We start from the raw sequence: 13,985 nt of genomic DNA, 5'->3' as shown, positions 1-13,985 counted from the left end.
CTCAGCTTTTGAGGCTTTTTCTGGAAATTACCGTATTATATTCAAACAGGAATTAAGTAAGCTACCAAGACATGGTATATTAGGTCCTGTTTCTTAAGCACCATCTATATTCACTTCAACCATTTTCCAAACCTGTAACTTGCCAACTAAAGTATATCAGTGCTTTAGAATTAAAAAGTGACACATGGTAATTTAAACAGTTTAACTCCTGATTGCATCCCTGCTTCAAATCTTACTTCAGGCTCCATTTTCTTCTCCTATGTTATGAACAAAAATCAGTGGGGAAGCCTTTAATTTACTTGTTCCCTTCCATTCACCAGCTACGTGCCCTCCTTCAGTCACCGGATAAGGGAAATTGCCATTGATCCTTCCCCCACCCTTTTTATACTGCCTCAGAAAGACCTCAGAAATAAAGACCTTTCTTCAGGCAAACCAGGCAGAAGCTGCAATTTGATTGTGGTAAGCAAAGCAGTGAACAAGATAAGGCATCCAATCTGTGGATTAACCTTGCAGCATGGCTGGCACAATGCTTTCCAGCTCCCCAGCAAGGTCCCCAATCACTTGCTTTTGGCACTCAGAAGTTATTTTTTGCACCATTGCATGGGTTCAGCACGAGAGCGGGGGAAGACCAACCTTTCTTTAGGTGAACACACTGCTTGGTGGCCTGGAGACTACAAGGAGAATAAGGATTAAAACGCGTAAGGCAGAAGCAGCTCTGAATTTGCAGAAGTCATCAACAGTCAGCTCTGTGAAAAACCACTCACAGGGCACACTCAGTGCTAAGTTTTACAAGAGGATAGGAGATTTGATGACCTACACTAACCAACTGGTGGGATTTCAGACATTGATTCCACTCCAAAGTCAGCCAGTGGACATGCCAACCTCAAGCTGACACAAACCATGGCCACGCTTACAGTCAAAGTATCCTCCATTCAACCCTCAAGGCACCCCAGTCAAAAGGCCCAACTTGTAAGCAAAAAACTCTTTCTAGGGTGCAGTCCTGTATATTGCTGTCTTAAAATCCACTCCTGCTACTAGCACTACTGGGAGCTCTGAGGAAATCCAGCAAGAGTCCATAGAGCAGGCACATTCTCCTAGAAGCCCATCCTAAGTAGTTGCACAATGTGACACTGAGGAAGGTGGATCCTACTCCAGACTAATGAAGTGTGCAATGAGTTCCTGGCAGACTCTAGTAAAGTCTAGTATGGGTGTTATCATCCTGGCATCTCCCACAAAGCCTGCTATGGACAGCCCTCCAGTCACTTCACCTGCATTCAACTGTGAGCAGGGACACCTAGTGAGGGCTTCACAAATACGGGTCCCACTTCATTCTTTGGGCCAAACATACTTTAATTTTCAAATAAGGTACTGAGTGAGATACTGAAATGACTGCTGAGGGCAGGGATTAATTCACAGTGCAGCAGAGTCCTCCTGCAATTCATTACTCTGTATCAATGTGCTACTTGAAGCAGCTGATGGATTTCTCTCAAGCCACAAGAAGACGGAGCAGCAGCTGGTGACGGACCATAGTATGCAGACCTCTGTCCACTTGCTAGGTCACAAGCCCCCAAATGGCTCCACACAGCTGATGTATCCAATTCTGTCATGTTTCATGGCAAAACCAGAACTGCTACAGATTTTTGTCATGGTGAAAGATTGTTTCACATGCCCAAAGCAATGCTTGTAGACAATATTGAAGCTGTACTTTGGTCTTGCAGCATCCTAGCACCAACTTTGTCATCATGACTATTAACGGATGACAGCATAGAAGCAGACATTCAAGCAGGAATTCATACACAACATTAATAAAACATAGAATGGGTTGGGTTAGAAGGGACCTTAAAGATCCTCCAGTTCCAAACCTCTGCCATGGGCAGGGACACCTTCCACTAGACCATGGTGCTCAAAGCCCCATCCAACCTGGCCTTGAACACTGCCAGGGATGGAGCAGACACAGCTTCTCTGGGCAACCTGTGCCAGTGCCTCACCACCGTCACAGTGAAGAATTTCTTCCTAAGAGCTAACCTAAAACCCTCCTGTTTAAGTTTGAACCCAACTAATTACTAGATTTCACATGAGAAAGTATTCATGAAAGACCATAGGGGCAGGTACCCTAAACAGAACCAGATACTGCAACTGCTATCTGCTTTAAAGCCCAATATGAAGAATCAGCCAGGCAGAAGGACTAGGGAAGGGTCTACATGAGACAAAGCAAAAATGACAACCAATACTTCATCAAAGCTGGCATTCAATATCTACCTGCTACGTTTACGGCCTCTGTTTTCAAAACACCTGCCATTTTCTGACCTACAGTCAATGATGGGCAAGTTGCAGGTCCTAGTCTTGGTTATTACCATCCATTTTTAAAACCAAATAAGCGACTATCCACTCTCAAAATCCAATATACTGCAGCACTGAATCAAAACGATGCTCTACTGAGTGATGCATTGAATGGGTTTCCTGGCAGGCCACGATTTACTTTCTCTTTTATAGTGATTAAGCAGAGGTAACCAAGGTTAAAGAGCACTTGATGCCATAACCACTAAGAGTGCTGGGATGGACTAGCTCTGCCTTTGAGAGAGAACAGAAAACATCTGCTACAACAAAATATGGATTCATTGCAGCTAAATGCATTTGCCATTTGGAGAAACAAACAAACAAAAAAACCCACAAAAAAAAACCAAAAACACGTTTAATCTCACTAATGAATTGTTAGCATGCATTTTTCCAGTATACAAGATTGTTGGCAGGAGGTAACATCTTTTTTTAGACCAACTGATCTAATTAGAAAAATAACTATGTAGAATCATGAAATTTATTTTAGAGCTACAGATGTATAATCTCTGCACTCAAACCTTGTCTCATCTGTGTTCATCTCACAGAGAGATGGGGATACTATCAATTCACTACAACAATACATCCCTTTGATAACTTAAAAAGTACTGAAACATAGCCATCTAATTACTTTCTTCCAGCTGAGGTCAAAATCAGTAGAACTCAGCTGTTACTACAAAAAAATACAAGAAAATACTTGAAACCAAGCAGGCTTCACAACCTTTTGAACAACCTCAGGGGCATTCACAGGGAAGTCAGACTTTGCAGGGGACACCACACTAAGTTCTCCCTCCACTCCCATCAGACTGTGGTCTTTCAAATTTGATGTCAAAAGGTGTGCTATTTTCTTCAAGCCTTAAGTAATACAACACAGAATCTGGAAGCTAGCAGAAAAACTAACAAATAATAAATTTATTTGGAGCCTTCCACACAGCGTTCTTTGTTTAAAGGAACATTAATATAAGGGTGCTTCTCTACAAACCATTATTTATTTTAATAATTCAAGCTTGTGCTGCACACTAGTACTAATTGCTACGCTCACAAAAGCTTTTTACAAAAGGTAAGTAGTCTTAAGACACTGACGTTGTAAAGCTGCAGGGGTTAGAAACTATTATACACAGCATTTGTCATACTGAAACAAAAAAATCCTAAACTTTCAGTAAAACTACTTGTACTGTGTGCTTACAGTTTACTTCAGTTCCACACAGTGGCATAGTTCTCTCTGATATTAACTGAAAGTACATGCTTGCTCAAATCATACAGTGGTATTTCTTCAAGGATTTACAGGAAGATGTGCAAAAACATCACGACACTATCAATGTTAAAAACAAAATGCAATTGAACATCTGAGCGTGAGTAAACAGTGAAAAACATGACAATTCTATTTGCACCATTAAAAAATCAAAACTAAAGACCGGTAAAATCCCTGATATTCTCCCTATAGAATCACAGAACAGTTGAGATTTGAAGGGACCTCTGGAAATCACCTAGTCCATCCAAACTCCCTGCTCACAGCGTAAGTCATTTAGAACAGGTCATCTGTCTGGTATGGGAAGAACAAAAGGACTTCTTCTTAAGGAGCTTTCACAAGATTTTGTTATGATAACAGCACCCTGGATTTCAACATCACACATAATGAAGAGATAGACGCTGCTTAAGCCAAATGCCAAGCAGCATCATCACACCATCCACTTCTCCAGCACAGTAAGTAGGGCACAGGAGGAGGCCATGGTTTACCAGGCCTACCAGGAAAGGGGTCTCACATCAATCAACTCTACCGAGAAGGTTTAGCATGTAACACCAAGAAGAAAAATTACAGATGACAGGTACAATCTGTAAATTCAAACACAGAAGTGAAATGATTCAGAATTGCATCAGATTAGGTTTACAAACACTGCATAAAAATCATTCCCAAAAGAAGAAAGAGTTGAGCAGTCTCTTAAACTAAGTGCATACAGAAAAGTTTGATATGGGTTTTTCTTTTTGTCACTGGAGTTTGCACGTAAACAACATCTGCAAAAAGTCTCATGGGAAAGTGGTCTTTATCCTTTGAGTAAAACAACAGAGCAGCACAAGCAAAACAGCAGCAAAACAAGAGTCAGAACTACTTCCACCATCCACCAATGCAGTGAATGCTGGGGATTTACTATAAAAGCCAATATAATATTGTATTCAAAGATTCATAAGAGATTTCTAAATATCTTGGTGGAAAAAAAAATGCACTAAGATCCAGTTTTGTACTGCAAATTCCATGTACAGGGAAATTAAGTTGACAGGGTGTATTGGCCCTTAAATTCTAATGTGCAGGAGTAGGAAACAACATTTCAGCAACTACAGACCAACCTATAGAATTGAAAGCATTTTATTTTTATCTGATGCTTTTCATTAGAGAAGCTATTGAAATGCATCGTGCAGAATGTGTTATTTTCTTCTATCAGAGCAATTTGCCAGAAAACCTACTTGGTTGAGTAGAGTTTTTGACATGTAGCAAATGATACACTACACATTACAGCTTGAATTGAAAAACCCCTCAAGTTTCCACTCCTAAGGAAAATAAAAACGTTCCAGGTTTAGAAAAAAAAAAAAAAACAAACCCACAAGCTACATTTTTAAGCCACTCTGTGCACACTGGTGACCACATACTCTATTTTTTTTCCAATCAAGTCAGATACACTAAATATTTAACAGAAGGCACTCAGGATCCAACACAGGGGAATTAATTATTTATGCAAGTTAAGAGCCACACTCTACCAATGGCCCTATACAAAGCCTTTCCTTTCGAGACTGAAGGGTGCAGCTCTTTAATTTGTCTTGTAAAGCAGAAGTGGTGAGAAGCATGCTGACAGCAAGAAATTGCTGTTCTGTGGGAAAACAGCCTCATCTGCCAAGAACGGCTAAGAGAGACCTCAATATTGTGGAAAACCACTAGCAGCTAAATAGTACAGAGCCTGCTCCTCCAGCACATCCCACAGGCTGGCTTATCAGACAGGAAGGGCAAGAGCAGAAAAGGAAACCTGGGAGGCAGCAGAAAGGAATGGGAAAGAGCAGAGTACAAAGAACAGAAAAGGAAAAAAGTGTTCGCAAGAGCAGTCAAGAATCCGGCACAGAAGGGACACAAGAGGAAGCAAAGAATCAGAAGCACAGACAGAGCACTTTAAGCAGAGGAAGCAAGATCCTGGGATGTCAGGACGGGGGAGGATGGAAAAGTATGAACATACAGAGCAAAAAGCCCAAGACAACGGAGAAACGTCACTGTCAGCATTAGTTCTCCATCACATAAATGGGGGGGAAGAAGGGATCAAGGAATCCAGCTGAGCAGTTAAGGAAATGGGAAAGAACTGGTGTATTGACATGGGAAAACAAAAGGATCCCTGTGCAGTAGCAAAATGATACAAAGAAAAAAAACTAAGATACTGTACAAATATAAATTATTAAGCTGACAGGTTGACAGGTATAGCTCAGGGGGGAAAAAAAGGTATTTGTAGGGAAAAGGGGGTCAGAGAAACAGAACTGTTTTCCAGGTGCACATAGGCATTAATATATAAGACAGCAAACAAGGGGAGGAGTGGAAATAACAGGGGCAAAAACATCTCCCTCTGCTTCTTGGACATTTCAGATGTTTTCCAGATAAATCCTTCCTATCCTTCCTCCCTTGGAAAAAAAGGTGAAGAATTCTGCCATACTTTTGATCAGCCAACACAAAAATAAAACCAACAAACTAATTCTTTCAGAATAATTCAAGTGCATTTCTTGTTCCTCAGGGTCCTTCAGATGACTCTCAGAACATACAACGCAGCAATGCTGCTGGGTCTGTCTGCCAGTCCTTCCCCATTGAGGTGCTACAGCAATTCTTTAAGTTATCTTCCATCTTTTGAGGGGACTTCTGTGTGTGTTTGTTCAGTAACACCCTGACATATGCCATGTTCTACTGTCCTCCAGAACAACAGAGGTTTTAAGCACGGTAGCAAAGACTGCAGATTAAACAATGCCTAAGACTACTTCTGGACCTCAAAATGCAGGTGTATTAGTATGTATTCTTCCACCGGTGTATTGGAGCAAAACTACCAAAGAACACCTTTCACTGCTACTTAAGAGAAACAGGGGCAGGGAGAAACAGGGAAGAGGGGGTAAACATGTGTATCCAACACAAGCTTCCCCAAGTTTCAACTTGAGAGAAAGACAGCAAGTCTGTGTACTCCATCATGACACTTGCTGATATGCATCTGCCTCAGAAAGCTTTAGATTGGAAAGGAAGAAAAAAAATTGTGCAAGTGGAAGGAAAGCAGACGTCTGGAGATAAAGGCATGATCACTGCCACAGAGTTGCCACATGGAAAAGCAGGGAGAAGAGCTAATCTGTATCTCCTTGGTCTCACAGAAGTATTACAAGACCTTCAGCCTGTTGTAATAGGCCTTTCAGACCGCACCTGCCCACATTGGGAAGATGAGGTCTCATCTACCAGCACATAGAACAAAGCAGGGCAGTAGAGTTGGGGTTTTCCTTGTCCAACCAACTACAGCAACTTCTGCTGCACCTCACAGTCTTTGGGGTGATTCTTCACTTTTACAACAGAAATTTTCTAAGGAAGATCACAACCATCCCAGTGACATGACATGAACACCTTATCCCTGTTACGGGATATATCATGGCATCAGCAAAGCCCACAGATGATTCACCAGGAATCGGCATGGAGCAACTTCATCATTTATGGGAAAACATCTATCTAACCAGACACCAAGAGTTAAACAAGTCTCCCAACTTGCTTAGGCCTGAACCAAGCCAATAAACAATTTGACTTTGTGTTACTGCCTTTATGCACATAGAGAAGAAACTTAATGGAGGTAAGACTAATATAATATGTTACATTAGATTAAGGGCGTAACGACCACTAAGATCTATGCTGACCTAAACAGTTTGTTAATTATATGCCCTAATGATTTCCCTTGTGTTTTCTCTGCAAGAGGTATGCTGTACCCCAGCTTTCTGTACTTTGCATCAGCACTACCTTTTTAATATAAAGGGGAATGAACAGCACACTTTGTAACTACCTTCCACAGAGAGAACTTCTGCTGTGCTCCTGAGCCAGATTCCTATAGCTGAACTTTTAAAACTATTTGCTGGTAGAAATGTCAAACAGGGCTCTTCCTACCCATTTCCACCTTCAATAGATTAGTTTCACATCTGGGACTGCAGCTGTATGTACCAGAAAACCCTAAATTCAACACTTATCTGAGATGATGGCACTATATTCCATTTATCAGAAACCATTAATAAGGAACTGACAAGGAAAGTTCATAGGTCTGTGCAGGAAGCCCTAATAAAAATGCCTTCCTGCATTGCTGACAAGGAACAAAGTACTCAGAACAGATACTACAAGTATGTTTCTGTGGTTGTATTTCATCAGATTCTTCCTAGTCCAGCTAAAAACCCACAATCTTCCTACAGAATATTTAGGCACTCCTGTAATCTGATCCACGTAAAAAAGAAAACAAATCTTCTAAGTTCAACTTTTGCTTGATTCCACTGCAGTGCCAAGGAGCCTGGTCTGCCCTTTCTTTTATTACCCCCTCAGATATTTTTACATGTACATGACTTAATACGCAAGTAATAGGAAGAAGCAGTCTTTTTAGCCATCACAGCACAAAACAAGGTGACTTCATGTATTACAGTTTAAGGAAGAGGAGAAACAATGAATAGTTGCACTCTATTTACAGAAATAGACACCATATAGTAGGATGAACAAGGGACATCATCTTTACTTTTGCAAACAGCAGTTTATGGTATTAAGCAGATTTATTATTAAGAAACAAACCCAAACAGAGAGCCATAGGTCTCAACAGGATTTCAGTCACAAGCACATTCAATACTCCTGCAATAAGAACTGTATGAGCCTGAAAGCCAACACTAAGAAGAAAAGCCTAGTACAAAGAGACTCCTGAGTCTGGTCTGTGCACAAAGCCAGCAGAAACTGCTGGAAGTAAAAGCAGAACCCACACGGAGGCTGTGTAAACCAGTTTTGCTCTACTTCAGAAGGATAAAGAGCTCAGTCACAACCAGATGCAAACCCGCACCCAGGTTTTCCAGGAGAAAAAGGCAAATTTAATACGTCAGTTCAACTGAACATCTTTACTACTGTCTATAGGAAAACTCATCCACAATGATTACTCTTACTATGCAGAGTGAGAGCAGTTTATGCAAGTGAACTTAGTAAGACTGTTTAAATTCTGGTATGAACAGAACAACTTTGATTCAGGTGGAAACAAAGGTGCTTTTGAAAAATCTTTCTGGCTAGTGAGTTCAGATTCCTGGATTCCAAGTTAGTGAGAAGAATTCACACACTTTAAAGGTGAAACTTCCAGGTAACACTTTCCCTCCAGTGTCAAGCTACCAACCACAACTCACAAAGGCTTTTGAGGTGACCAAAGTTTAAAGAGGAAACACTGAAAAATGCCTGTGGTTCATCAAGTCAGGAGTCAAGCACGCCTCCCACTCGTGCTGTATCCGTGGAGGCAAACAGTGCCTCAGTGGAATCGCTGGGATGGAGTCCCTCTAGCAAAGCCAGCAAGTGCCAGCCAGACAGTCATGCTGGCGAGTACCACCTCCATGTCTCAAAACCAAGCTGAACTGAAAGTGACTTCTCCTTTGACAGTACAAGCAAAAGAGACTACGCACAAAAACCCGGCTACATGTTTCATGCAAGAAGCAAAACACTGATAACTGTGCAGGACTTACACAGAGAGAAAGAAAAAGTTTGTCTCTCGTGCTCTGCATAACAAAGTTTCCAAGAATGGAAGGCAGTAACAGGAATGCTGTTACCAGCTAGAGGCTTTTTTTTCCCCATGTACAGAGCAGGCAGCATCTATCGAAAGGGGAAAAAAGGGGAGGATTTAATGCCCTCCAAGGTCTTGCAATTCCAATGACGTGAATGTTAATCACAACATACATTCACATCCTATGACTCTGGTCCTATGCCCTCTGCCCTCCGAACAGCACATTTCCCCCACCCAGACGCGGAGCTCCTGGTTTTCATAGAACCATAGCATAGTTAGGGTTTGTCCATTTACCACCAAACGCTAACCCGAGACTCCGGCCCTTGCTTTAACTCCCGCGGTTCCTACCGCAGGCGGACAGTCCCAGCAGCCCCTCACCGCAGCTACGGGGCGGGCGCGGTGCCACCTCACCCCACCGGCGCCGGGCCGGGGAGCTCGGCGGGCACCTGCCGGGGCCGCTCACCTGCGCACTCCGCCCCGTGCGGCGGCGACACCGGGTTGGGGCCGGGACCCGCTGCCCGCTCACCTTGGGCAGCTCGCGGAGCTGGTTGGCGTCCAGCAGGAGCTCCTCCAGGCTGCGGCTGTAGCGGTAGATCTCCTCGGGCACGGCGGCCAGCGAGCAGTGCCGCTTGTCGATGGACTCCACATGGCGGTTGCACCGCCACAGCGGGATGCAGTGGAACATCGCCCCGCCAGGCAGGGGGGGCAGGCCGGGCCGCCGGGGACCGCGGGGCGGGCGGCACCGCCGCTCTCCGCCGCCCGCTCCTCCCCGCCGGCCGCAGGAGCCGCTGCCCGCTCCGCCGCCGAGCAGCGCGGGTCCCGGGGAGCCGCCGGCGCCAACCCGCATCCAGCGTGCCGCGGGCGGCGGCGGGCAAGCGGCCCCGGGCGAGCGCGGCGGCCCCGGGAGAACAATAGGCAGGAGCCGGAGCGCGGCGGGGCGGGGGGCGCCCCCCTACTGCTCCTCGGCGGGCCGCTGCCCTGCCCGCAGCCGCATCGCGGGGCGTCGGGCGCAGCGCTGCTGGCGGCCGCCGCGCCTTCCCGCGCCTGACCCGGAACACGGCAGCCGCTCCCCCGTCGTGCCTCTCTCCCCTCCCCTCCTCCCCCGTCCCGGCTGACATCAGCGGGGCCGGGCCCTGCCGCCCCGCCCCGGGCTCGGACCCGGCCCCGGTCCTGGCCCCGGGGCGCGTGGGAAGGCGGCCGGTCACTCGCACCCACAGTGGCGCCTCTTCGGGCCGGGCCAGGCCCCTGTGTAACTTCGTGCCACGGGAAAGGCGCTCCGGAACGGGGCTTGCGCCGTCTGGAAGGGCACAGGCACACCCGAGGGCAGCGCGCTGCGCTCCGCCACACCGCGCCGGGGGGCTCCCTGCAGCTCTCCCCTGGCAGGGTTTGCCGTAGGTGCGGGCTGTGGTGCGGGGTCTGCTCTGGGACAGGCGGTGTGAGAGGGTGCGAAATGACTGGGGATGCCGTGAAGGGTTACCAACTTCTAGAACTGCTCCCTACCTGAGATGCTCGCAAACATCTCACCGAGCCGGAGTGTGTGCAGGCTACACTAACGCGTTCCCTTCAGTTGGTGGAACGCAACTCCAGCTGTAAAGTAAAGTAATGAAATGTACGGAATGCTGTCTAGGTACCATGGCCGTGGATGGTGTTTTCCTCTCAAGCTACATTGTTGTGGCACACAAAAAAAAAAATCAATACACTCTCCTCAAGGCTTTCTGAGTAAGTTGTTTGTTTTTTCTAAATCCACTTTCAAAAGGGCTGATTGTAAGGTCAGAAAGGTGAGGGAAGGTAAACACACCGGCAGGCTGCCCGCTCTCCCCCGGTGCCTGCCGGCTCCAGGCTCCAGGAGCCCTGCCCCTAGTACCTCTGTGAGAGGGGCAGCATGCGGAGACTCGGCGACAAAACACTCTCGGAGGCGCTCATACTTCTGGTTGCATAACAGCAATTTTGTAATCCGCGCAGTGACATAAAATACTTCTGAAAGCAGGCACTGAGCGTCAGAGCTGCTCTCCGAATACTGCTAATTTCTTGCATAATTACGACTGGTTGCATTCACAGGGAGAGGTTATTGTAGTCATCTGTGTTCTTTAATCCCTGCGAGGTACTGACAACACCTAATCTTACACATTTTCAATGTATGTATCGTTGTTGTTTCTTAAATCAGATGATAAATCTTGCAGGCTACACTTGTTTGTGTGGGAATTGCAGTGATCTGACTGGTTTTGGGTTTTAAAAAGGACATTTTAGGAGCTTGTGTACTGTTACTCTTTGCTGACCTACAAAACAAGAAACTTCAAAAATGTTACCAGCTTCTTGTAAGTACCAGTAGCTTCTTCCTGCAGTCAATATGTCCACTAATTACAAAAAATCAGGTGAAACTTCCCAACGTGCCTAAATAAAGTATGTAAATACATCTGCTAACCCATGGGGAAAGATCTGTAAATATTGCTGACCTGATAACCAGCAAACTGGTTTTCTATAAAAGCCACAGAAAATTATCTGGCTTCTGACCACATCATGACTAAAATGTGTGTTGGAGAGAAGCATCAGCATTTTCCCTCAGAGGACTAGGTTTTCAATGTCATTTTCATCCACTGCAAGTATAGGATGTGTTTCTAGCACATGCGAAATGAAAGCTGTGATTGACTGTTTCCATCCTGCACTGGAAGGGAAGATCATTACCCAAGGCAGGGCTTGGCGCTTAGGGGTTTTTTAGATATCCACAATATTTTGAGGGAAAGACTGCCTCAGCTCCTGCAGCACCCATGGAACATTGTTAAATGTGTTCACATGTGCTTGGAAGGGACGGGCCTTCTCTGCCACAGGGCAGGGCATTAGGTAACTCCAAGACAGAAGAAAACCAAACAAATATGTTGAGCACTGGCACGGAGCATGGCAAAGGCAGGGATCCAGGAGGCTGGCTGGCAAATGCTAGAGGTGGAGATGAGGACCATCTCCCTTACTCTTAGAGGGTTCTAGCCAGTGGCCAACACTTCTTCCAGCTGTTGGTTCTCTCTGAAGGCAAGCAGAAGGGATAGGTTCAGAAAATCAATCTTCTCATGGCAGCTCTGACACAGGAAGTCCTGAACCAGACACAAGGAACACAGTGCTCTCAGCAGAGTCCAACAGAGATCTACTACCAAGATTGCCTTCCCTAAATTCAGTGATCATTGCAGCTCCTCTGTGCCTTTATTCCTAGGGAACCCTCTGGAGAAGAGGGACTGCAGGGGAGCCACGCAGCAGGGCACATGTACAAAGGAGAGCTGTGGTCGACTGCCCTCAGTGTGCATAGGGCATGCAGTCCTATATGGAACTATGTTGGGATGGAGTGGCATCAAAGCATTTGAATTTGAAAAACAATGTGACTTGCTTAGAGGATGAATGGGTTGACTCCTGAGCTCTAGCTCTTAAGACCAGGCTTTTGAGTGGAACTTCAGGACTTTCTATGCATGTTCTGCACAGCTGGAAGCATCCACTCTGTCCTACAGCTGAGTCTGACACCAGGGAGGACCTCTGGCAGTGGCATCTTTGGAGGGATTTCATGCCAGCTTGTGATGCTCTCTGTCCCACCGTCCTCTGTGCTATTTGGGCACAATGCCCAGCATACCCTCCCCACAGAGAGGGTTTCACATCCCAGCATCCCAATCTAACTCAGAGGCTTGTAAACAGTTTGAGCCCTTCTTGCATCTCACAGACATGAAGTTTGGCATGAAGTGTCACTTCTGCAGATGCTGTCACATGTGTCATGACTATGTCTCACTGTGACAAGTCTAGACAGTAACAGGAAGGTTACAGTGACTATTGGGTGAGTCAGTAAACTTTAATGTTGGATGAGGCAAACTATTTGCACGTTTCTCATGAGTGCCAGGGAATCCAGGGGACAGCGTGACAGCAAGAGGGCTTAATACTTATTTATAAGATCTGCCTTCACAAACTGACACTGGATATAAGGATGAAGAACCTTTTCCTTTCCTGTGAGATGAACAGCTACTGTCACAACCCTTGGGAAGATATAGCCTGAGGCTATGGTATGGAAATAGGCAGCAAGGAGGCCAAAAGGCAACAGCCTTTGTTCAGGAACTAGTATGCTCACAGTAAAAAGCATCATCCTGAGCAAGTAAACCTGTTCAGCTATGGTCTGTGTAATGAGTTACTAGTCTATATAGTTCTGCTGCACTAAGAAATGGCAACAATAAAAACCCCTTCCCTAATCCTAGAAGAGACCAACTCTGTATTCTGTGTGGCCAGAAGAGTGACCTCAAGTCGGGGCAAATTGTGGTAGGAAAAGTCTTTGAAAAGGGGCAGGAAAAGAGAACTGAGATACAATAGAGTAACTGGAAGCTATAACCAGGCATGCAGGAGTAGGTGCGAGCAAGCAGAGGACAGCAAATTGCCAGGGCTCAGACTAACACATACATGACACTCCTCTTGCCTGGGGCAACTCTCCCCCACAAGTAGAAGTATTGTCCTCTCTGACAGCAGCAGTCCTGCTGCCTTACACATTTCCTTGGAGAGTCAAAGTGTGGCTAACATGCAGAAGGAAATAAGGTCTGATGTTCTCTCAGTTCTGCAGGGGATTACCTGTCTCCAAACTACCATTTGATAGGTCTTGTTTGCCTTTATTTTCTTATTGAGCTTTGTAATTTAGGTCTTTCAGTTTCTATTCCTCCTCCTCCCCTTTTAGTACTTCTAAAAGTATTTCAGTACTTTAGTACTTTTATGCATTGATTGGCTGAATTTTAGTTTCTTGGGACAAATTAATATTGTTTAATTCTTTCCCAGCAATGCCAGAAGCCTTTGAGCTGTATGAAATCTGTAAAAAGAGTAATGCCACTGCCTCTTGTGAGAACAGTGAAGGAGCGTAGAGAGTAGCCTTGTGCT

The 13,985-nt window shown here is 45.4% G+C and overlaps 1 protein-coding gene across 2 annotated transcripts in view; it reads right to left on the bottom strand.

The window, feature by feature from the left end:
* The window catches only part of LRRC1 (leucine rich repeat containing 1), a 75,319-nt gene extending 65,441 nt beyond the window's left edge, over positions 1-9,878 (bottom strand). The window contains exon 1 of one of the 2 annotated variants that reach the window (XM_034060617.1): positions 9,568-9,878. In XM_034060617.1, the coding sequence (XP_033916508.1) occupies positions 9,568-9,789 (222 nt within the window). In that variant the 5' untranslated portion in view covers positions 9,790-9,878. The remainder of the gene's footprint in view (positions 1-9,567) is intronic. The other variant, XM_034060618.1, reaches the window with a different exon arrangement.
* Positions 9,879-13,985: the final 4,107 nt, after the last annotated feature.

The sequence above is a fragment of the Melopsittacus undulatus genome, chromosome 3 (genome assembly GCF_012275295.1).
Source record: "Melopsittacus undulatus isolate bMelUnd1 chromosome 3, bMelUnd1.mat.Z, whole genome shotgun sequence".
In the NCBI taxonomy this organism is placed as follows: Eukaryota; Metazoa; Chordata; class Aves; order Psittaciformes; family Psittaculidae; genus Melopsittacus; species Melopsittacus undulatus.
Note: the sequence above shows the minus strand (reverse complement) of the source record. Positions and strands in the feature narration are given on the sequence as shown.